The sequence below is a fragment of the Microcebus murinus genome, chromosome 8, assembly GCF_040939455.1.
Source record: "Microcebus murinus isolate Inina chromosome 8, M.murinus_Inina_mat1.0, whole genome shotgun sequence".
In the NCBI taxonomy this organism is placed as follows: Eukaryota; Metazoa; Chordata; class Mammalia; order Primates; family Cheirogaleidae; genus Microcebus; species Microcebus murinus.
Window position 1 is genome coordinate 45,681,687 of NC_134111.1, and position 26,171 is coordinate 45,707,857.

Consider the following 26,171-nt stretch of genomic DNA (forward strand, 5'->3'; position numbering starts at 1 on the left):
CATTGACCAATCTCTCCCTGTGCCCCTCTCACCCAATCTTCCTCATCCTCTGGTAACCACTAGTCTACTCTCTATTTCTATGAGGACAACTTTTTATTTGTTTAATTTCAGAATATTACAGGAGTACAAATATTTTGGTTACATGGATATCTTTTGTACTAATTAAGACAAAGTTGTAAGTGTGCCTATAAACCAGATAGTGTACATTGTACCCCATAGGTATGATTTCACCCATCCCCTTTTTCTCATTCCCACCTGCTTGATTTCCATTGAGTTTTACTTCTGTCTGTACCAGGGTGCTGTTTGGTTAGTTTCAACTTAATAGCAAGTGCATGTGGTGCTTGTTTATTCATTCTTGCTAGATTTCACTGAGAAGAATGGTCTCCAGTTCCAGCCAGATAGTTACAAAAGGAATTAATTCATTTTTTTTAATGGCTTAGTAGAACTCCATGGTAAATGTATACCACATTTTATTAATCTACTCACTTTTTAGATTCCACATATAAGTGACAGTATTTATCTTTCTGTGTGTGGTTTATTTCACTTAACATAATGACCTCCAGGTTCATCCATAAACAACAGGATTTCATTCTTTTTTATGGCTGAATGATATTCCATTTTGTATATATACCATATTTTCTTTATGTATTCATCTGTTGATGAACTCTGAGGTTGATTCTATATCTTTGCTATTGTGTATAGTGCTGCAATAAACACAGGAATGCAGATATCTCTTTGACATACTGATTTCTTTTCCTTTGGATATATACCTAGTAGTAGGACTGCTGGATCATATACAAGTTTTATTTTTAATTTTTTTGAGGAACCCCCATACTGTTTTCCATAATGGCTGTACGTATTTACATTACCACTAGCAGTGTGTAAGAGTTCCCTTTTCTCCACATCCTCACAACACTTATCGTTTGGTTTTTTGATAGAGTCATTCTAACTGGAATGAGGTGACATCTCATTGTAGTTTTGATTTACATTTCCCTGATGATTAGTAATTAGCATTTTTTCATATACCTGTTGACCAGTTGACCAGTCTATTTGAGAAATGTCTATCCAGGTATTTTGCTAATTTTTGAATTATTTGGTTTTTTGTTGTTAAGTAGTTTGAGTTCCTTATATATTTTAGATATTAACCCCTTATCAGTTGCATAGTTTATAAATATATTCTCCCATTCCGTAGGTTATCTCTTCACTCTTATTTATTGTTTCCCTTACTGTACAGAAACTTTTAAGTTGGATGTACCCCCATTTGTCCATATTTTCTTTTGTTGCCTGTGCTTTTGAGGTCTTATCCAAAAAAATAATTCCCCACCAATGTCACAGAGCTTTTTTACTATGTTTTATTCTTGTAGTTTTGTAGTTTCAGGTCTTACATTTAAGTCTTCAATCCATTTTGAGTTTATTTTTGTATATGGTAAGAGATAAGGGTCTAATTTAATTCTTCCACATGTGGACAGTCAGTTTCCCTAACACCATTTATTGAAGATACTGTCCTTTTCCCATTGTGTGTACTCCACACTTTTGTCAAATATCAGCTGACTGTAGATACATGGATTTATTCCTGGGCTCTCTATTTTGTCCCAGTGGTCTAGGTTTCTGTTTCTATACCAGTGTCATGCTATTTTGGTTACTACAGGTTTATAGTATGTTTTGACATCAGGTAGTGTGATACCTGTTTTGTTCTTTTTGCTCAGGATCACTTTGACTATTCAGGGTCTTTTGTGGTTCCATAACATTTTAGAATTGTTTTTTCTATTTCTGTAAAGAATGCCATTTTAAGAGGGATTGCATTGAATCTATAGATCACTTTGGGTGACATGGACATTATAATAATATTATTTTCTCAATCCATGAGAGTTATTTAGCAAATTTCCTATATATCTTGAACTTTTATTATTTCTCAATTCTAGTATATTGTCAAGTAGGTTTGATTATACTCAAGAGGACACAATTTGAGATCTGTCATGGGAAAATTTTTATGAAGGGCAAAACTTAAAAATTCATAATTTCAAATCAGTAGCACTAAGAAACTGAAATCTTAGATGATAATAATTATGATGAATCAATGATAATAAAAACTAAATTTTTTAGGACTTACTAATTCAAACACTGTGTCAAATGATTTTAAAAGTTTAGCTCATGCATTCCTTATTATGACATCTAAGGTAGCCTCAAATTCCTGTGTATTATACTGCGTAGACCACAGAAATGTAATAGAATTAGAATGTATACCCTTTAATTGTGTAGATATGACCATGATGTGATAAGAAACTAATGATAATCAATAATATTAGAATATTAACACCAAATGATCTTTAGACAACTCATTTATAGGACAGTATAAATTTCATACTTTTTTAGGAAGGGCTTATGGGATAGGTGGCAGAATAACTTTGTGAATGGTTAAAATAGTCTATTTCACTTACAAAATACTCTACAAATGATACCACTAATTATAAATGATAGCTGACCACTATGACATCACAAACCCCCTCAGCATGCCACAAAGTATAGAAATTCTAAAGAAACATGGCTCTATAGGAGTATTAAGTCCAATAGGAATGTGCATTTGTCTTTCAAATGGACAAAGACAGGGGAAGGGAGGTAGATATTCCACTGAGCTATGAATCACAAGGCTGGAGCTCTTGACATGGCTTTGACTAGCTTTTTTTGGCTTTTTTAAAAATTTCAGCATACTATAGGGGTACAAATGTTTAGATTATGCATATTGCCTCTGTCCCAGCTGAGTCAGAGTTTCAAGCATGTCCATTCCCCAGATGGGGCACACTGCACCCATTCTATCCCCTCCTCCCCTCTCCCACCTGCTCAACACCCAATGAATGTGACTATTATATGTGCATTTAAGTGTTGATCAGTTAAAATCAATTTGATGGTGAGTACATGTGGTGCTTGTTTTTCCATTCTTGTGATACCTCACTTAGTAGAATGGGTTCCAGCTCTATCCAGGATAACACAAGAGGTGCTATATCACCATCGTTTTTGTGGCTGTGTACAACTCCATGGTCCACATAATCCACATTTTATTAATCCACTCATGTATTGATGGGCACTTGAGTTGTTTCCCAATTGTGCTGCTATAAACATTCTAGTGCAGATGTCTTTTTTATAGAATGTCTTTTGTTCTTTTGGGTAGTTGCTCAGTAATAGGATTGCTGGATGGGTATAGTGGCTAGGATTTGGTGCTTTCATCGCTGTGAACTAGCTTTATAACTATAGATCAACTCATTTATTTTACTGAACCTGCTTTTTCAATTAGAAAAGAAAGTGCTAAATGGAAAGCTCTATAAGATTCCCTTTAAAATGTTATAACTCAATATACAAAAATAAGGATTTTTGTCAGCAGCTAAAGAGATCCATGTAAGATCAGCCACTGACTTTACACAAAGGAAAAATTACCAGGTTAAAAACAATTCCTCCCAAACATTAAGAAGTGACTTTATAAGTCTTTGGTTGACTTTGCCCAGCTCCTGAAGTCTTTAACAACTATAATCCTAGGCTTACTAAGACAGCAATTATCTTCCAGGTGATTGGAATCGACAACTTTAATCTTTGTTAGCAGAAAAATGGGTAACTTACTTTCCCTTTCCATAAGAGACTAAACCCAGCTACTTGCTCCTGAAAAGGTATATGTGGAATCTGATTTTCTAACTTAAAGCTGAAATGAGGATGCTTTTTAAATTTGGGGAGTACTACTTCTTCCACATAAAAGATTTAAAAATATGCAAATAAATGTAGAGCTGGCCCTCAGTATTTGTGAGCTCCACATTCATGAATTCAATGGTCAATCAAACATATTTGAAAAAATAAAAAATAACAATTTGGCAATAAAAATAATACAAATAAAAAAATAGTATAACAACCATTTACATAGCACCTACATTGTATTAGGTATTATAAGTAATGTAGAGATGATTTAAAGTATACAGATTATATGTAAGCACTATGCCATTTTATGTAAGAGACTTGAGCATCTACACATTTTGGTATCCATGGGGAGTCTTGGAACCAATTTTCCATGGATGTTGAAGGATGACTATATTTTATTCCTTATTGGAAAGAATTGGAAAGAATTTCTTTGGCTATTTAAAAATATACATCATTATTTATTTAAGTATTTATTCACTCAATAAGTAGGTATAAAGCATTTACTATATACATGGCACAGGTATACAATCAAATATATATGTATGATGCATATTGGTCATGATTATTCCACATAATCTTTTTTCCAAATCCACTATACATTCATGGAGGGAAAATTTTAATAGGGTTAAGCAGATAGAAGACATTGGGTGAATATTTAACAAATACATTCTAACATGACCTAAAGAAAAAAATATTTTCAAATGATATCTTGAAACTTTAAAAGTGATGCCATAAAATAGTTTGTGATTGTACTCACTTATGGTTATTATACTTCATATTAATAAAGATAAAGTTCAACACACACCTTGACTCACTAGAAATATACAGGTGAGAGGGAAGGAGGATATAAAAAGCTTTTAAAGAAGTTCCTGTTCCCAATGAGTATATGGTACCATCTGATGCATACCACAATTTCTCAAAAAATTAAAATATATGACTAAGTAATTAATCCAGGAAGAGGTATAAAATTGTATAAAATGAGAAGAGATTACATCATTTGGGAGAAATTAGGGAAGATGCAATGAGTGATATTTTGAGAACTTTGAGAATTGTTCTAAACATTGTACATGTGTTGTATAATTCATTTAACCTTTAGCCAACTATAATTTGGTACTAATAACTTCACAGATGAAGAATCTGAGAGCTATGTCTTATGGGATTCATACAGAATTTTGACTGGAGAAGGAAATCCAAGCAAAGTCATGCAGGTAGGTGGACAATGTTTATGGCCTACAAGGAAATTGGTTTGGCACAGGTAAACAATCTACAGGTGAACACCAGGAGACACAGTTGGGCAAAGTTGCTTGAGCCATGGTGTTATGACACTATGTACAGTACATAACTAAAGAGATCTTGTGGATCATGTTACATCCTATGAATGACATGATTAGGATTGAATCGGAGTAAAATTAATCAACTCAATGGAGTACAGTAGATGAAAAATGGAGGCAGAGGTGCCAGTTGAGATTCTACTTGAAATGGTTTAGATAACAAGGAGTGGATGCAAAGCTATAGGTGATGAAGAGAAGAGATGGATTCAACAGACATTGAGGTGGGAGATTATGTGTGACTTTACAACTGATAAGAAACATGGGATGAAGAATGGGAAGATTCAAAGATAGCTGGTGTTTTCAAACACAGCTAAGTAAGATTAAATCAACTATTAGGAATAAGTAAGGAAACTTTACCAGATGAACCTTCAGGAAGCTGTTGTATAAAGTCACACATACAAAAACTATTCATCAATATATACAGTGTTAGAAAGAATTTAAGACAGTAGAAATCTAGAATTTTGATTCATCTCATACTAAATAATAATACGAAACACAATGTGTATAAACAATCTTACCTCTTTGCTGTATTCACTCTCTGAATCACTGCTAAGTTCCTCAGTATTCATATTTTCCAAATCAGATTCCCCAGGTGCAATTGGCACTGTCACTGTGAGGCTGGGGTTATGAATAAATGATTGACAATCATTTTCTTCCATCAAGTATTTGTCCATTCTGCTTCCAATGCCATTGATTTTATCTTTTTCCTTGTGGAAATTGTGATCTTTGCTCATTTCAGCAAGCGTACGGTTAGAAATATAGTTTTCCTTACTAGTATTTAGATCTTCTGCTCGTTTTATCTCCTTAGAAATCTTTGGCTTTTGGGAAAATGCTTTTAGAATAAATTCACGTAAAGTTTGTTTCACGTAATTTATTCCCTTTTGAATTCTGGCCACTGCAATCTGGAGGTTGTTTGCATCAGTGTCTTCTTCAATTGCTGTAAGATTGTCTGAACTAAATGAGCTCAATAATAAAGCCAGAAATAAGTTCAGGACCTGTAGCAGGATGGGGATGAGGGCAGAGAAATAGGGAAATGGGAAATATAAAAAAGAAAATAAGCACACTTATCTGAAATACAGGCCATGATACAAACCAGCAAATCCTTGCACCTTTTCACACACAGATAAGAAAACTTGAGATGGTAGAGGAGAGGATACCTTAACACTCTCTCTCTAGCCTATCCCCTGCAAACTCTGGGGAGCAGTGAGTCAGCCTTACCCATGAAGAATTTCCATGGGGAGCAGAGAGAATGTTCCCTCACCATTATTATTATGTCATTTCTAAGTTTATTTCTGTAGCAGGAGTCCTTTGACCAAATTCCCCATTATGAACCTAAAAAGCTCTCCTAACATTCACCTACCCAATTATTATTTGTCATCTGTGAAGAACAAGTAGAAGAAGAAAATTGTAACTACTCTCTATTGTGCTGAAGTCATTTAGGCCCAAGATCTGTGTTCACATTACTCAGAAGATAAATGTCACTTGTTGCAATAAATGAAGCGCATAATATTCACAGAGCTCTTGTAATAAAATATTTTGTCCACGAATTGTGCCAGCTTGAAACTTAATGTGGCTTTTAAAGTGCAGAACAAACCCTGCTGGTTGAACTTGATTAATATTAGATAATGATATTATGATTGGCTGGCTTCATTGCTAATCATTTTGGCCCCAGAAGAGGTTACCATAGAAGTTGGTACAATTTCTATTCTTGAAGCAAAGCTGTTTGTGAGCAAAACCATTTCCGTTTTTTCTCACTGAAGTAGGGGGTCCAGGTGAACTCAACATTGTAAAAAAAAATTCACAGAGGGCAAAAAATATGTGAAGTATGTTATATTTAAACATTGCTTTATATTGATAGCAAAAAGTAATTGAATTACCATTTGATGTAAGTCTTTTCATGGCCCAAATCACCTCCTTCATCTTTTAAAAATCCAAATCATACCTAACAAATGAGAAAGGACTTACTCCTTATTTTGGCCACACCTAAAACAATTTCCCAGAGATGTTAAACGTAAGAGAGCAGGTTAAAATTGTTTGTGTCAATAGTTCTGGCTAAACAGAAAATTATGGGGGTTGGAGGGTCTGGGAATCATAGAAAACAAAACACTTTTGATAATCACTAAGGAATTCTGACATAGTTTATTTTAATTCTGGTTTTCATTGTCAATGAAAAAATTTATTGCACTATGAAATATGTTTTTGTATATTTGTGTTTTAATAAAAATGCTGATGAGGACCTATATTGATATTCCTGTCAGTGATGAGGGTCCATGTTAACACTTTGGTCTTCTTAATACATTCAAATGTTAATAGACTTCCTTTTTAATAATATGTTTTTGTTGTGTCACTTCTTCATTGAGAACAGATGCTATAATAACTTTCTTTCCTCCAAAAATCATAAGATCTTAATGTTTTCATAATCTAATGGGTATCACAAATGAAGGTAAAGTTCATTTTGTATCACATATCTATTATCACATTAAGCAAGAAAAGAAGTGTTAATAAAATGTGTATTTGATTTAAAGTCTCATTTTGATTAATGGTTTTCATCAATTTCCTAAACAGACTTGAGCTAAAATCTTTTATTTTTTAAATTTCCCTCTAAAACTGATGGTTCTTAACCATTACAATTAATTGGCAGTAAAATTTCCAAAAGAATAAATTAGAAAAATATAAAAATTGAGAGGTCAGTTGAGTATATAATTCTTATGTATGTGGAGGACTGTATCAGGAATGTATTTTTTTTCCACAGATACTAATTCTACCTTATTGGTAGTTCCTTAATTATTCAAGAATTGGTTATCAATTTCTTGAATTATGCTTCTGTTTTCTTTCATTATCATGAATCAATAATTAATGAATGACAATATGAGTCAGTCAGCACTAATTCTATATGGATTAAACAGTTACCAGTATATTCTATCTATTTTTCTTATATAGATCTATATTACTTTTCAAAGAAAAACCTTACTTTCAAAGAAAAACCAGTATTCATGCTCAAATATTATAATATGTATTCTCCAAAGAATACAAAAGTTTTCCTTGAGTCTCAATTTAGAATTTCTCTTTGTGTTTTCTAAGTGTAAAACACATTTTACTTTAACCTCGCTGCTAAAATGTATCACTTCTTCCTTGTCTGATAATTTTTGTGTACCACTTTTTTCTGCCCTAATAGACTATGAGCATCTTAAAGACACAGATTAAATCAAAGGTAATGTTTTTTTGTCTTCCTACTCAAATAAAACGAAAACACTGCCTTACTACCTAAACAATATCTAAATACATTTCTTTTCACAGAGAAGGTACTAAAGAGTAGTTAATGAATAATTTCATGAGAGCCCAGGGAATGCCCCTCCCTTTGCATATGCCCAAGTGAGTAATAAACATTTAAATTACTAGTTATCACTGGCTTTGGTGTGACATATTTTCACAACTTATATCTCTCACTATTTCACTATTTTATGTCAAAAATTTGTCACAGGAAATATACAAGCAATATTGTTTTAGGAGCTTACAAATACAAAATTTAAACTCAGAAGAAGAACCAAAGAGAATGTGCATTACATTCCATACTAGAAGGAATTTGCGAGCCCATATGAAACTAAGAAATTTATTTATTACTACTACTTGAGGATGATCAAGAGTTGTACAATGGTAATTAATGATGCATATTTTTTGTGCAGGAAAGGTCTAGAAGTTGCTTTGCATAATTCACTCTGTATATGTCTGGCACAGCTTTATTTAGTATGTGATCTGATGAATGGTTTCTGTCCTGACCTCTGAATCACTTTTTATATGGGGGCTGCAAGGACAACAATATGTTGGCAATTTCTTTTCAAGCCAGTAGAAAGTTAAAGTATTAATACTTACCAGGTGGCTGTTACTATACCCCATCTTTTGGGATACCTGATGAGGGGTTTTATGGCAAGCTGACCAACTGAGATGAGTCAACATGGCAGGTTTGAAAATTGAGGTGAGTGGCTAATGGGGAGCATCTTATCCCAATTTTCTCCTGCTTGTAACCTTGAAAATTTTGGCCAACCAGGTTAAGGAAGAAAGAAACAGAAAAGAAGTACAAGCCAAAAGCAAAAGAGCAAACAAAAAAACAAACCCACTAATTGGAAAACTAGGAAGACTACTATGCAGAAGAGATGCTATAGATCAGTGGTTGTCAAACTCTGCAAAGGGCCAGTGTAAAAGCAGCCACAGAGTAAATGTGAATAAATGAACATGTCCATGTTCCAATAAAACTTTACTTATGGACACTGAAATTTGAATTTCATATAATGGGTAGGTGTCATGAAACCATTATTCTTCTTTAGATTTTTTTTAACCATTTAAAAATGTAAAAATCATTCTTAGCTCACAGGCCATACAAAAATGGGTATTGGATTGGATTTGGTCAGTGGGCTATAGTTTGCTGATCCTTGCTATAGATGCTAGTCTTATATGGGACTATAATGTGGCACAACCAGTCTTTTCATTTGTCTTGGTCCATTATAACCTCATTTGGTTATTGTTAATATAACCATGTGTTATTTACTATTATAGCTTCTTTAAGAGATATGAAAACTATAGATTTGATTCATATGCTATGACTATCAAAATGAGAGAATAAAGTAGAAAGCTTGCCTTAAAATTAACTGGGGGTGATTTTGAAAAATATAAATAGAAGTTATTTGGCCAGGGAAATTAACACAATATTTTGTTTCCTTTATGTTCTTCCTTTTATTAAAATTATCAGTATTCTGTTATAATTAATAATTTTAGATATAATTAATTATGAAATTATAAAAATAAAATACCATATTGTCATCAAATAATTTCCATAGAGAATTTTAAATATGGGAACATCTTGTTACATACCACTAGGTTTCCAATCACCATGACCATCATGTACACAATAAGGCACATGGCTTGACCGGCGACCTCCATACAATCCCACATGGTCTCTATCCACTCTCCACACAGCACACGGAACACAATCAGGAAGGAGTGAAAGAAGTCATTCATGTGCCAGCGTGGGAGCGTACAGTCATCATTGATCTTGCAGACACATTCTTTGTAGCTCTTACCAAAGAGCTGCATGCCAACCACAGCAAAAATGAAGACAATGATGGCCAACACCAACGTGAGGTTACCTAGAGCCCCCACAGAGTTACCAATGATCTTTATCAGCATGTTCAGTGTGGGCCAGGATTTTGCCAACTTGAAGACTCGGAGCTAAAAACAAATATAAAGCTTAATGTTAATCATTATGAAAAATTTTCAATGTTTCCTCTTATTTTTTGTTTCAAATTTAAAGCAGACTTTAAGTCCTATAATATTGTCATTATTGTCTGGCTAAAATCAATTATTTCCATTTTTCATTTTCATCTATTTTCAATATTCCTGTCTTTTTGTTACACTTACCACAATATAACTATAATACTTATAAAGAAAATGTATAATTTTGTACAGGATTGCTATAGAAGTCTCTTATCATGGTTTTTCATATTATTTCTTTTAGAATTGATAATTTATCCTAATTCTATTTTATGATACTTTTAATAAATTTTTTCATGTGATAAAAACCAGCATATTAGTAATAAGTGCTTTAAAAAGTCTTTATATTTTTGATATCAGACAACAATTATTTTGGGGAATAATGATTTGGTCTTTAATTATCAAATTCACAAAGTTATGAACATATAATGTTTGAAATTCTGTAAACCATAAACTTCTTACTGTAAAATAAATTACTGTCATACTCAGTAAAGAAAATATTTTTATTATATTAGATATACCTAAAATTAGAATTGAACATGTCCTCAAGATTGTGAAATAAAAATATGCATATAGGTTTAGCTCTTTAAGTGCATTTATTAATGAATGAACTTCATTTTGTAAGTAATCTTGCCTTTTGATTCAAATCCCCAAAAGTTTTTAATAATAATGCAAAACCAAAGAAACACTCCTCCATTGTAGAACAAAATAGTAAGTTTGCTTTATATTTACCAGTCTGAATGATCGCAGAACAGACAATCCTTCCACATCTGATAGAAAAAGCTCCACTAAACTTAAAGTCACAATAATGCTGTCAAAAATATTCCAGCCTACTTGGAAATACTCATATGGATCCATGGCAATTAGTTTTAAAACCATTTCAGCTGCAAAGATTCCTGTAAAGACCTAAGTGAGAAATACAATATTTTTCTGTTATTATTAGAAGGTATGCAATCAACATAATTATAATGACTATTTGCTTAGCATTTACTGTATTTCAAACAATGTGCTGAATACTTTACAAATGGATATTTGTATCTCATTTAATCCTATAAACTTGATATCACTATTCCCATAGCTTTCATATAAGCAGCAAAGAGTTATGAAGCTTTAAGTGTCCTGTTAGCTCTCATCATTTCTAGACAGTATTTTAGAAGAGCATATTATAATTTCAGAAAAGTACATCCTTTGATAATTAACACAGTTACTCTTTGCAAAAATTTATGTGGGTCAACAAGTTGTCTTGGAAGAATATAAAAGAAAACATTGATACTGAAATTTTGAGCCAGTCGTTTTTCTGATCAGACTACTCTAGAGAAATAAAGAACATGTTGACTCACTCTTTAAAGATTTATCAGTAGAAAAGAAAAAAGGATTTAATGGACAGAGTGGCAACTAAAGTAACACTTCTAAAGCTTTGACACAGAGTACATTCCAAAACATCATTAATTCATGATGTTGGTATCAAAGGACTCACTTAAAAATGCAACAGTGAAAGACTTGTTTATGAATCATTTGGGTACACTTTGACTAAAAGAATCTGACCAAACAAGGGTTGAAGAGAAATGGTGGGTTTGAAGGGAAATGGTTAGGTCTGTAACTACATGAAACAATTGTAAAATTATGCAACATCAAGATGCTTAGCAGAGAGCACCTGGACTTAGGGTTGTGGTAATAGTAATAGATAAGAGACACAGTGAATCATTTTTGAGTTCACAGGGATGTAGTCAATTTAGCCAGAAAGTGCTGACTTGCATGATCTGAACCTCCAATAACAATTAGAAACTAGATAGTTCTTTTCTTTTACTAATGACAGATAGAGGGAGGAAGAATGCTAACTCAGAGATACATAGGATACAAATATTTTGACTGGGAGTATTTGTAGGCAACTTAGGAGAGAAGACAGATCCAGAAAAAACTCTTTGGTTTCAAAGATCAATTGTATTGAGACAACATCAAAAGTAAAAATATCTTATGTAGATATTCACAAAGACACTGAGTAATTCATAATTCATGAAGAGTCATATATTGGGATTCTTTGGACCTAATAAAGAACTTCTGCATGATTCAAATACATTATCAGAAACTGGCACTTTTGTTTGCCATGAGGCATTAAACTACATTGTGACTGGCACTCCATATTTAACAGATCACTCCGGCATCAATTTTCCTAATGGATCCTATATTTTCCAGAGACTGCAGATCACCTTCTTGCCTGCCTTTTTGTCTTCTGTGTCCAGTTCAACACTTGGTTTCTTAAAATTGTCCTTAAGGCTTGTTTATGTTGATTGACTGAAAGTGTGATGATGATGATGATGATGGCTTTCACTTGTTGTAGATTTACTATATGCCAGTGTAATAAGTTAAGTGGAAAGTGTTTAATCTTCCTAGCAATATGACAAATGGTATATTATCATCATTATAGTATAAATATTATTCTTATTTTATAATTAAGTATTTTATAAATCATAAAATTAAAGGCTATAGAGTTTAAAATATTTGTCCAAGGTCATATAACTAGGCAGAATCAGGATTCAAATCTTCAGGTCTCAAACACTTCATCACTATTAAGTCAATGCATCCATAGTTTTTCTGAAAATATGTGGGGTGTATACTTATAAGGAAGGTGCAGTGTAATTATAAAATGTGTAAGGAAGTATCAGATATTCAAAGTGTTGTTCCCAAGAGAAATGCTGGCAGAAAAAAACACTATCTGCTCCCAAGATGATGACCCTTTATGGAAATAGTACTATTATTTACAGACCTCAACACTACTGAAAAACTATTTTAAAGTATTATACATAACCAGTATATATAACACTGGTTCATATGGTAAATTCTGAATATGCATAACTACAAGGCTGCAAATCCATCTGACTTAAAAAAAAAATGAAATGACCATGATGACAACCAAATATAGAATCCATGGGTACATAACACACCAGAAGAGACTCACCAAATTTCCCACACCAAGTGCATTTTTGAATTCATCTGTCATTGGGTGGTGCTCCATAGCCATAAATAGGGTGTTTAAAACTATGCAAATGGTAATTGCAAGATCTACAAAAGGATCCATTACAATAAAATAGATAAACTTTTTGAATTTTATCCAATATGGAGAGCAATTCCAGATCAAGAATTTGTGTGCAAATCTGTACCACCAAGGTGGACATTTTTGTCTGGACTCTTCAAGTTCTGGTAGAAAAAAACAAAACAAAACAGAGAACAAGAAGTCAACCATTTGCATTTGTTATTACTATCCAGAAACAAATCAGTAGTGCACTCAAATATTAAAACAAGATTCGTGATTTAGACTTTGGAAATTTAACAGTACCATGAAAGAATAGCATATTACACAAAAGTCTTGTATCACATGTTCATTGACTAGACTGGAAGGTAGTGAAATTAACAACTAAAAGCAAACATGTGGGCCTCTCTCAGAGAAAACTACATCTACCATGTGATGGCAGAACTGATGTTTCCTTAATGGAAAAATGTGTATTTCCCACCAATATACATACTTTCCCCCTGTGTTTTTAATCCTATGACAATAGTAAGACAATTATATCCAGAAAAAACTCTTGCTAGTTCACAAGTAAAAACAATCCCAGAACCAAGAGAGTAGAAATAATTTATGGAGGGCCTAGTGCAATGGACATTTCACACCATTAGTCCATTTACTTTCACCATAAACTTAGGAAGTAGGTAGAAACTTAGCCTGGGCACACAATAGGAATGTGAGGGGTGAGGTGTTAGCCTATAGGCAAGGTGGGACCTGGGGCATGTTATGGGGCAGTGGGAGCCAGCACATTTATAAAAGTTGTTATCCTTTGACTCTTTTTCCTTGTTAGAAGAGAGAAATTCAGAGAGACTAGGTAGTCACTAAGATTATAGAGTGAAAGCATCATATAGCTCCGGGTTACCCCAGTTTTAAGCATCAATTATCATTATTGATCTTTTAAAGGTAGTATCACCCAATGCTTGTTTTTAATCACAAATAACTTTATCCATTTTTTAAGCACATAAAAAGGATTCTATCACTATCCATTTTTGCTATCCCTCAAAGCTATTTTATATTCTTTGAATTTTTCCTAAAAACATCATGAACTTACTTAACGCTGACCAGAATTTATATAAATTTTATTTAAGAATCTGTATGGCATAGAGAATATTATTATTACATACCTTCTACGGTGTTTGTTAATATGCTTGCTCTACTCATTGCTCTTTGTCTGAGATTGGGGTCATTCAGCATATCCTCTGAAAGGAGATAAGAACTGGAACGTCTTTTTTTATGTTTTTGACTGGTTGTACCCTGCAGGGAGGAGAGATGATTAACTTAGGTCTTAGGAATAGAATTCTAATAAATTATAGGTATAAAATAATATCTTACTCATGTAGCTGTAGTAAGTAATTAAAGTACAGACTAGATTGCTAGATTTAAACCATGGGTCTGCTATTTACTGGCTGTATATATCATAGGAGAATTACTTAACTCTGTGTCAGTTTCATCATTGGTAAAAGGGATAATAATAGTACTTTCTTCATATTCTTGTTATGAGGATTAAAGCAATTAATACTTAGAAAATTTTAAAAAAAGGTAGCTGCTTTTTTGGTTATATCGCTATTATCATCTCTTCATCTTTCTGGGTTTTCTTTATTCACATAGTTTTACCAAGTAAGAGGACTACATGAAAACAGCAAAACCAACGCTGTAGTGCTGTGTATGTAAAGAGGTAGAACCTCAGCATTCTCTAATAAATTTCTATAATTACCCTTTGTTGAAGTAGCAACATTAATGAAAGCTACTATAATGATTGTTTCTTACTACCTTGTGAACTGAGCCGAGTATATGAAGATAAATGACTCAGTTTGAAAAGAACAATTAAGACTTAAGGGATCTGTAGCAAAATGGGGAATCCAAGCTCCATGTGAAAGAGGTGACCACTGTCTGTTCAGCTCTAAAAAATTGTTGCCATGCAAGAATTATGAGCTCAAGCATACCGGATATATCCATTTTTATGTAAAAAATGTCTTATTTTTAAAACTTGGCAACTAATTCAAATTTAAAGTACTAGGCTGGTTCAGTGCAGGCCAGCAATACATACACACACACACACTTATTCACATATATATATACACAAACAACTATACAACTCTGCATCTATCATCTATTTGTCTGCTTATATGGAGTAAGTGGTATATATTTTACAAACATATATACTCCTAAAGTTGTAAAGTTCTATAGTTATAGTCATACATGTATGTGTATCAAAACATAGACATATGGGCATAAATATGTGCATGTGTGTATGTATTACATGCATATGTGAATAGCCACACACGCATAGCTGTAGGTGATTTTTTATAGGGATCTCTCAATAACCATGTTTTCTTTGCTACAGTCTCTAATTTATTGACACCCCAGAAGCAGAGATTTTTCTCCCCCAAATTCAAACAAGAATTTGCCTGATTAAACAAATTCTTTTCCATTTAGACATGTTTCAGGTATGGAGATTATAATATTTAATATTTGTTGTGCAATGTTTTCGTCTAAACTGCCACACTTTTCTGCTTATTGCATTTCTACTAGAATCTTAAAAATATCCACTAATTCTTCTAGTTTTGTAGTTTCAGTTTTAGAATTTATTATATTATTAATTTTTCTGTGGTAAAAAATAAACTTTTAAATAAAGCACTTCATTTAAAAATATGAAATAATCTCCAAATCTGATATGAATTACATAATATTGCACAGATTACACACATCACTGAAAAACAAAACACAAAAAAAGTCTGATTCCATAGAAATTCAACATGCTCATTCGCTAAGGAAAAATAGCAGGGGCTTAAGCTGTATCATGCAAGCATAGAAGTCACACATTACCTAAAAGCACATGCATTTATTCAAACTGAAATGTGTGGCCATGGCTTTGATGGAACTTTATTCTCACTTGAAATACTGGTGTCTGAAAATATGAATATGGAGCATATGTTCAAAGCTTGTTGGGTTAGTCAAAGCCCTTGCTGATATTTATCAATGCAGAATATCATAGTGGATAGGCTAAAGAGCTATCCTGAAAACTCCAGTAACTAGAAAGATCTCACTTTCAAGCTGAATGAGACACCTTTACTTAACCACTTCTAAACTCCTGGAATTGTTATTTTGAAATGGGTGTTCTAGTTTTGTTTTGTTTTTTTTTTTTTTTTTTTGAGACAGAGTCTCGCTTTGTTGTCCAGGCTAGAGTGAGTGCCATGGCGTCAGCCTAGCTCACAGCAACCTCAAACTCCTGGGCTCCAGTGATCCTTCTGCCTCAGCCTCCCGAGTAGCTGGGACTACAGGCATGCGCCACCATGCCCAGCTAATTTTTTATATATATATCAGTTGGCCAATTAATTTCTTTCTATTTATAGTAGAGACGGGGTCTCGCTCTTGCTCAGGCTGGTTTTGAACTCCTGACCTTGAGCAATCCGCCCGCCTCGGCCTCCCAAGAGCTAGGATTACAGGCGTGAGCCACAGCGCCCGGCCTTTGTTTTTGTTTTTATTTTGTTTTATCAGTTCATGTGTTTTGAATATTTTGTTTTGATTCATAGACTCCAGACAAAAGATATTTTTTAAGGAAAACGGTTATGTTTCATTTATGTAGAGGAACTAAAGCATAGCCATTCTAAATTATTTCCAAGATAAGAATCCTACTGCACATTGGAGAGACAAGAGAGAATCTCTGTTTAAATTTCAGAGCTATCAGTTATTAGCCGAGTAAACTTGGGCAAATTGCTTTATTTCCCTGTGCCTCAATTTCTTCATTTATAAAACAGAGATAATAATATATTATCTCGTAGGGTTGTTGTAAATACTAAACACATGTTTGCTGTTATTGTTAACATCTCAAATAAGATCCCTTGCAATAAGGTAATATTAAGTGGTGACCTCAAAAAAATAGCAGTATGGGCAAATAACCTAAATTTCTTGATAAAAATGGGACCTATTATTAACTAATAAGATCAGCACTGTTAATGCATTTTCTGTGCTGATATATATATATATATATACACACACACACACATCCCTTTTATAAATTGTTCTCTAAAGAGATCATTTATAATCTTCAATCATAAAATCAATAAAGTACTTTTTTTCAAAAATGGGATTTTAAATATCTTTGAATTAGTGGCCTACAACACATAGTATAAGGATTAAGTTAATGACTTAAAGGTGTGTTTCTACAGACACAATATTGCAAAATGCAGAGCCATTCACAGGACCAGAGAGAAGGCCCCTCCAGCAGAGAGACTGACTGATGCAGGAAGAAGGGCCCAGCCATGCCTGAGCTATGTAAAATGTCCTTACGCTGTCATCAGAAGTTGCCTTATCTATTATCACCTCTGGCAGAAGCTGTCCATTGGGGAGCATGAGGGCTGAGGGTCCATCGACCAGGGAGACCACACCGTTGCAGTCCACGGCACTGTGCATCTTCCCGTTCACTGGCAGCATTGTGGGGGACCTACTGGCTTGGCTGATGTTACTGCTTCGCCGCTCCTGGGGTCTATGGGGCACGAACAGTGAGCCCCTTCTGCTCTCATTGTCTCCAAAAATGCTGTGCTCGTCATCAGCAAATTCAGTCTCAGATCCCATGTCTCTTCCTCGAACCTTGAAACTAAAAAGACTTGTTCTGCTGCTCCGTCTTGCAGAGAACAAGGAGCCACGAATGCTGAGTGGTGACTATAGAAAAAATAAAACATGACACGTATCTGCTGAAACACCTACTGATAGAAGTGCACTTCACATAACTACCGCTGGTCCTGTTGGTCTCAGGGCAGGTGGTTTTGTACCCATTTAAAACAAACATATGTGAAAACAAAGCAATTCAGCAAGAAGACAAAGTCTTTCAAATAAGAGATACAATTATTTGAAGGATTCATGTTTTCAGGAACAGATAAATTATTTGTTGCTGTACAGCTCTCTACTATTCTGGTCTAGAATAACCACTTTTTTTTTTTTTTTACACCATTCATTTTTCTGTGTAGAACATATCACTTTAAAAAGGAATTTGGTATTCCTACCTGTTATTTAGCTTTTCATACATTAATCCCTAAGTTCCAAAGAAGTTGAAACTTTCTTAAGACCAAAGACCTGGCTGTATGCTTCTTTGCATTGCACTGATTGCAACTCCACCTCATAAAGTGAGAGCTCATTTAAGGTATATTTTAAAATACCTTTTAATATCAGTGAGTTTACAAAGTCATAAAATATTAGAACTTGGAAAAGAAGTCATACAATGCCAAAGAAGAAGAAAAAGTCACATTTATGTGACTTATGTCCAGTATAAACTGTTTTTATAAACCAAATTGAATACAAATTCTTTGGAAGTATTTAGTTCAATAAACAGTGCTTACTACGTAAAGGAAAAAGTAGCAGGCATTATGAACAATGGAAAAAGGGTATGACAAGGTTTTTTTGTTTTTTTGTTTTTTGCCTTAAAAGTAGCTTGGACTGCTGTTGTCATAATTCTTTTTATTGATATATGTGTTCAAGTTCTATCTCATCATCTAGATAGTGAAATCTTCTAAGGCAGGGACTCTATCTTTTATTTCTGTGTATATCAGACGGAGCCTTACAGACTTAAGTAGTAGAAGATGGAAACTTTAAATGAAGGCTAAGTTGAGAAAGATAGTAATTCCGAATGGGGCACTGAAGAGCAGATTGGGAGAAATGTAGATGACAGAGGAAAATTTCTGGGAGAAATGTAGATGACAGAGGAAAATTTCTGGGAGAAATGTAGATGACAGAGGAAAATTTCAGGGATGGTGACACCCGAGCTGATGGGTGAAGAACAGGTGGTACTATGACAGGAGGAAACAAGGAAGAACATGATTTCAGTTAGGGAAAACCATATGAAGGTAGGAAAATAGAAGCCATGTAGGTAAGAATGAGGGCACATGGAGGTAGAGGAAGGTGGGAAGACGAAGATGAACCCAGCTTATAGCAGGACAAGATATGGGTCTTCTGTGGTCAGTGGTTATTCAATAGGAATTTTTGTTTTGCTTTGTTTTTTTAAGCTGGGGAGGGGGATGACTAGATTTCTGTTTCAGAAAAATTATTTGTGGGAGTTGTGTGATGAAAAACAGGGAAATGCTAAGAAGAATGGAAGCAATGGTTCATCTTCGGAGTTTGTACTGAACTGTAGGAAGGGAGGCCTGAGATATGGAGGTTTTGATGGACAAAGAACAAAAGGGAAAGAGAAATTCCACACAAGCAGAATTATTAGGCCATGGGGCTCCATATTAGTAGCTGATATGGTTGGGAGTGGAGGATGTCAAAGCCTTCTACAAAGTTCCAAGTGGGGTAATTTATATTCTGGTGACATCATTACCAACAGTGGTGAAGAAAGAAGAGAAACTAGTCTAAAATTAGTTTCTAGTCAACGAGACATTAAAAACTACAGACTAAATACGAATACAAAAAATCTATAGTGTGAACAGTCTATTTCTACAATGGTTCTCAGGAATCTTTTGTTTTTAAAAACGTGTTTATTAGAAAAGATATGATAATTCTGAAACTGTAAACTCCTTCAAAAATGATCAAACTTGAATGGGAACCTGCATACATCTTTCCATAAATGCCTAGCCATACATAGATTTTTACCTAAAAACATACCAATGAAGTCACTCACTATCTTGTCCTGAGATCCCTCACCCCAGAATAAAACTTTGTGCTCTGTCATCCTGCCTCTGACGGTAGGCATTTAGCAGTGTTGGTGGTACCTGATTAGGGGTAGACAGTCTCTTTTCACGCGCTCGCCTGTGCCCTTCAACACCAAGGTGGACACTTTTTCTCCTGATGTTCTCCTCTGATTCCGATTTGGACAATTTCTCGTCATCTCCCTTTTCTTCCCCACCGGAGAGCTTCTTTTGATTCTTTTTCTTTCTTCTGTTTCTCCTCTCTTTAGCGCTTTTAGAGCTCAGTTTGGATGTTTCAGAAGAACTCTCTGAGAGGCCCATAATTCTGCTTCTCCCGATACTTGTATATTCGGCTGCTGCCACCGCGATTGCCTGTTGAGCCGAGACATTACACGTAAATGAATCATTTTCAAATTCCGGGAAACCCTATTACAGGGCATCTCTCTGCCATCAATGTAATTACCTTGTGCGTAGACTTTGTGCATGAAATGATGGTTATCTTTATACTATGACCCCAAAGCTTACAAAGCATATATTTGCTTCTTCTCCTGCACTGTAATAATGCTTCATTATACTTTGGAATTAAACTGTCATGTTATTAATTTGTTTGCAGTGAAGAAAGTTTAAATATTCTATGTTAAAGTTTTACTAGGTAATTTTGGAGCATAAAACTCACATAAACTGTGTAAAGAGATAACTTGTTTCTCAGGTAATTAACTCAAAATTATCATTATAAGCAGGCACTTTATAGTTTATAAAGAATGAGTTATCTGAAAAATAAAAGAATTATTAAAAAATAATAATATCTCCAAGAATGGTAAGGCAGATGATTATTAGCCTGAAAGAGATTTCTAGGGATTTCCTACGTAGTACCTGGTACTCATTTACTAAAAAAAGGTTTTTATTATAAAAATTTTAAAATTCTTGTTAAATAATTGGAAAATAAAAATGTGAAATGAAAAATAGAAAAACACTCATAATCTTACATTCCAGAAAAAATTGGTGTTAATATTTCTTCCAGTATTTTTATATATATATACTTTTAAAATGCGATTGTATTTAATTCATCATTATTTTAACAGCATTTTCCTAATGACAGAATTTTCTTAAAACATAGTTTTATGGCTGAATAATACTGTAAGATATAAAACTATCATAGTTCTATGGCTGAATAATACTGTAAGATATAAAACTATCATAGTTCTCTTAACTATTTTCTAATTTTTAAAAATTTAAATGTTTTCTGGGTTTTACTATTATTAAAATGCTGTAGTGAACATTTGTGCATCAAAGTGTCTCTGCATTTCTCCATTGCATATTATTACTCCCCTGACATATTAAATTCCTCGAAGAGATTTAACCAGGTCAAACCACCAAACAAGTTTTTTTTGTTTTGTTTTGTTTTTTTGAGACAGAGTGTCACTGTGTTGCCTGGGCTAGAGTGCCGAGGCGTCAGCCTAGCTCACAGCAACCTCAAACTCCTGGGCTCAAGCAGTCCTTCTGCCTCAGCCTCCCAAGTATGTCCGGCTAATTTTTTCTACATATTTTTAGTTGTCCAGCTAATTTCTTTCTATTTTTAGTAGAGATGGGGTCTTGCTCTTGCTCAGGCTGGTTTCGAATTCCTGAACTCCAGCGATCCTCCTGCCTCGGCCTCCCAGAGTGCTAGGATTACAGGCTCAAACCACCGCCTGGCCCACCAAACAAATTTTAAGATTCTTGCAGTACATTTAAAATTATGTTTCTCTTAGTACAAGCCTTCACAAGCTTTTGCACTCAAGTACCACTTTGAAGAGAGGATGGAGGAGGCTCTATGACTTAGGTTAAAGTAGCCACAACCGTAAGTATGGCTTTCTTAACATCTCATGTTTTATCTTAAAAATCTTTGCAACATTAACAAAAAAATGATACATGTTTTACTTTCTACTCCATAGAATATCTGTTAACTTTGCCATTCAAATAATTTTCCCGAAACCATTGTATATAATTGGTACCACAGGGAAATGCAATACATGCATATTTTTGGACTTTGTATAATATCATACAAACTGAAGCATTGTGGGTAACGGGATTCGGAGGAACAGCCTTAGAACATCTTTCATGCCAGAGTGAGCTGATTATTACGGGGAAGGTGTCAATAGCTGAGTCCAGAACAGGATCCTTCACCCACACTAGAAATGAAGATGCAGTTTATATACCAAAAAATCCATTAGAGGAAATTGACCAGGGAAAGCTGAGCATAGACCCGCAGGGCCTTTGACATTATCCTTTGCATTTGTACTTTGAGGAGGAAATTTAAACCAAATACCAATACCTCAGCTTCTTCTTGCTCTTTTTTAAGTTGGTCTAACATCTGTTGAAATTCTAACTCTTTCTGTTTTGCTTCTTCAATGTTTGCTTGGTTCTGTTCTTCATAGGCCATGGCAACCACAGCCAGGATCAAGTTTATTAGATAAAAGGAGCCCAGGAAGATCACCACCACAAAGAAGATCATGTAGGTTTTGCCAGCAGCACGCAGTGTCTAGGGAAAAATGGAAATGGTTATTTTAGTAAAGCTAAGTTGTTTTAGTAAATTATTTCAACCTGACTGGGTTATTAGACATAGGTAAATATGGCAATTTTATATAACCTCATGTTATCCAAAAGTATAAAAACAATACACTTTCTTCATGGAAAACAATGTTCCACACATTTTCGATACAAAAGATATAACAATCTAATAAACCTGTAGTAAAGTTAGGGATGATTTTTGAATATTAAGTATAATAATATAAAAATTCCACATTTTTTCCTGCAGTATGATAATTACTGATGAAACCAGCTCCTGTGCTCACTTTCAAATTTTAGGAACAGACAATATCTATAGTCCCTTTTACTGTTAAAATTCTATATATTTTTCCTTTAAAATGAAATATTAATGATAGCATTGAATGTCAACCCTAGGCAGAGAGCCTTATTGAATAACTTTATATATTCACCTCATAGGTATTTATTTTTAACTAATATTTTTATTAATTTTAAAATATAATATATTTTATCATACATTGCATTTTTAAATTAATTCAAAATAGTACAGATATTAAATGAAAAAATAAATCTCCCTCTCCTATCTCTGATGTCTAGCTACTCAGTTCCCTTTTCTATCAGTTATTGTTGTTGCTGATTTCTTCTCTTCGATAAATTCCTAATAGTGGAATTGTTAAGTCAACAGGTATATTCATATTAATCACGTAAATTCCTGTTACTCTTTCCAGTGGTTATTAGCAATATGTGAGGAAACCTGCTCCCCATACCTCAGTTGACAATGTCTCTCTTTTTAAATTTTTTAATCTTTGTCATTCTAATAGGTGAAAAATTATATGTCACTATTGTTTTTATTTACATTTCTTTAATTTTGAGTAAAGATTACCTCCTCTTGCGAATTTAAAAAATCATTTGCATTCCTTTCTTTCCCTGTGAAGTTCATTTTAATATAATTTGTTCTCATTTACAATATTCTCAGAAATTAAGTAAGTATAAAACAGGACAAAAGAAGAATCTATGGCATTTCTGAGAAAAGTGATTCACTATTATATATGATACAGAGATTTTGGTCTCCTTCCTTTTGGGGTGGGTGCTGAGAACATACAAATAAATGCTTAAATAGCGCCCACAGCCCCAAGAGGTTCACTTTCAAGTTAGAGGAGATGGTCACGTAAAGTAACAACAATTACAGTACAAGAGATCTATGCTATAAACTGAAGAATCTACAAAAGGCCATGGAAATCTAGAGGAGGGAGAATTGACTTGGGAAAGGAAAATTTAGAGAAGTGAATTGAGTCTTTAGCTGTAAATATGAGTTGAAAAACAAAACACGGTGAGCACATGAGCACGGGAGAGCCTCGTGTGTTCAGTGTATCCCACAATTGCATGGAAACCACTGTGAGTGCAGGGGTGGTTGCATAGAACATTACAGTTATGTTTTCTGCTATTTTTCTAGGGCCCTGTGGGATGACATATTGAGAAATGGGAAAGATCTGGAGATCAAATGTGCTCAGAAATGATAAGAAAATTATTTATGATTCAAGAATGACCCACTTTAAGAGTGCTGGGAGGCCGGGCACCATGGCTCACGCCTGTAATCCTAGCACTCTGGGAGGCCGAGGCGGGCAGATTGCTCGAGGTCAGGAGTTGGAAACCAGCCTGATCAAGGCTGGTCAAGCAAGGCCCCGTCTCTACTATAAATAGAAAGAAATTAATTGGCCAACTAATACATATAGAAAAAATTAGCTGGGCATGGTGGCGCATGCCTGTAGTCCCAGCTACTCGGGAAGCTGAGGCAGTAGGATTGCTTGAGCCCAGGAGATTGACGTTGCTGTGAGCTAGGCTAATGCCATGGCACTCACTCTAGCCTGGGCAACAGAGCAAGACTCTGTCTCAAAAAAAAAAAAAAAAAAAAAAAGAGTGCTGGGAGTAAACATTTGCAATTTTAGGGTTAAGACAATAGAGGTAAGACAATAGGGATAAGACAATGGAGGAATTGAAACAATTCCTCCATTCTCAACTGCATAAAACATTCTCCTTTTATGAGGTTAATAAACAACATACATCAGATTTTTATGCATTCAAAAATGCAATGCGTGTTTCTCTTGGCACTCACCTGTTGGTAAAGGTTTTCCCAGTAATCCTGGGTCATTAGCCGAAACAAGGCTAAGAAGGCCCAACTGAAAGTGTCAAAGCTTGTGTAGCCGTAATCGGGGTTTCTGCCAGCTTTCACACAGGTGTACCCCTCTGGACACTGACTACATGTGAAAAAGAACATTACATATTAGAGTGGGTTCAAAACACAAGCTAAAGCACCCTACTGAAAAATTATAAACCCAAGGTTTTTTCTATCAGGCAACAACATTGAATAATGATTGAGAGCACACGATTTAGAGTCAGGAAGAATTGGATTTAGATCCTACCCTACTATTGACTAGTTGGTGACGTTGCCAAATTACCTGAGTTTTCCAAGGCACAGTTCTTTCTGTGAAAATAGGATAATAACACCTATCTCAAAAGGATAAGATTGCTATTAAGGTTAAATAAGATAATGTGTGCAAATCACCTAGCCTATTTCTTGCACATAGAAAGCATTTAGTAAATGGTAGTTACTGTTGGCATCATCTTCATTATGATCATTATCCTCAAAACTTGAAAACTTTCACCAGATGTTTTATAATAGTTCTTGGATCAGTAAGAACTTATATGTAGGCCTCTACCAAAACTGTTTCTCCCATATTATTCTTGAAACGAATTAAAATAAAGAATATTAAAAAATAGAGCAATCATGTAAGTTCATAAAGATTTGTAGCTTAAAGACTTTTTTCTTTCTAAAACTAGTAGATTGGTTTCCATGATGCCATTACATAAACAGAGTGTTCTGAGGTTCTGAGGTTTGGAAGCTGCAACCTTATCTTGTTTATTTTTTATGTTCCCAGTGTACATAGTACCCAATGAAGAGATATCTGGATAAAGGGATGAGCAAGAGAAAATGCCCTGCTGCAAAATGAAGTTGTTGTATGAGAGAAACAGCAAGATGCATATTTGCATCAATGTGAGGTTCTTAAAATATCTTTCCCCAAGTTCATAGGATCCTTTTGTTTAGAGTGGCCAAAACATTGCATTCAGTTACCTATGAGTCACATTAAATTGGAGAGTAAGTAGAACTTGGGAATGGAAAGAAAAATTGATTTTGATCTTGTTATCCTTTTTTCCAGAAAGAAGAAAGGCTAGAAACTACCCAACCAACTTTTGGTCGGATTTTTCTGGAAGTAATTTTTCCTATCTTCTTAAGGTTTACATGACTTATGTCTTAAGTTAATGTAAGCACTAACTTGAAGTCTTGTTTTCAAGATTATGCATTAAATATGAACATTTTAAAGTCTGGATTTGCTGTGGGAGAGAATGAGTCAAATAATAGCTTGACTATATTATTATATATAAAAATAATACACGATAAAAAATTTCAATTAGCAAACTTATTGAGCATGTTTTCCTTCTTTTTCAGCCTTCAGACTAAGAACAAAACAAATATTACCTACCCTGAATCTGTGCTGAAACCACAAAGGAGAGCATCCTTGGATCCCTCCAAGTAATAAAAATACCCTTTAAGAAGAATTTGAACAAGATTAACATTACAGATTGTAAACTTCAAGAATAATAAAGCAGGTAAAGTAATCAATATAGACATATACA

At 34.2% G+C, this 26,171-nt stretch overlaps 1 protein-coding gene and 1 long non-coding RNA gene across 5 annotated transcripts in view; one reads left to right on the forward strand and one right to left on the reverse strand.

The window, feature by feature from the left end:
- Positions 1-26,171, forward strand: part of LOC105867224 (uncharacterized) — a 142,531-nt gene that overhangs the window by 96,836 nt on the left and 19,524 nt on the right. Inside the window, exons 2-3 of one of the 4 annotated variants that reach the window (XR_012920558.1) lie at positions 20,225-25,798; positions 25,984-26,144. This is a non-coding gene — a long non-coding RNA (uncharacterized LOC105867224). Of the gene's footprint in view, positions 1-20,224; positions 26,145-26,171 lie in introns of all 4 variants that reach the window. The other 3 variants (XR_012920560.1, XR_012920559.1, XR_012920557.1) reach the window with 3 other exon arrangements.
- The window catches only part of SCN9A (sodium voltage-gated channel alpha subunit 9), a 92,133-nt gene that overhangs the window by 50,356 nt on the left and 15,606 nt on the right, over positions 1-26,171 (reverse strand). Inside the window, exons 7-16 of the mRNA XM_012757045.2 lie at positions 26,018-26,081; positions 24,592-24,733; positions 22,267-22,473; positions 20,040-20,327; positions 17,626-17,997; positions 14,460-14,589; positions 13,231-13,469; positions 11,007-11,180; positions 9,876-10,232; positions 5,528-6,004 (exon numbers count right to left, since the gene is read on the reverse strand). Coding sequence (XP_012612499.2) covers positions 5,528-6,004; positions 9,876-10,232; positions 11,007-11,180; positions 13,231-13,469; positions 14,460-14,589; positions 17,626-17,997; positions 20,040-20,327; positions 22,267-22,473; positions 24,592-24,733; positions 26,018-26,081 — 2,450 coding nt within the window. The remainder of the gene's footprint in view (positions 1-5,527; positions 6,005-9,875; positions 10,233-11,006; positions 11,181-13,230; positions 13,470-14,459; positions 14,590-17,625; positions 17,998-20,039; positions 20,328-22,266; positions 22,474-24,591; positions 24,734-26,017; positions 26,082-26,171) is intronic.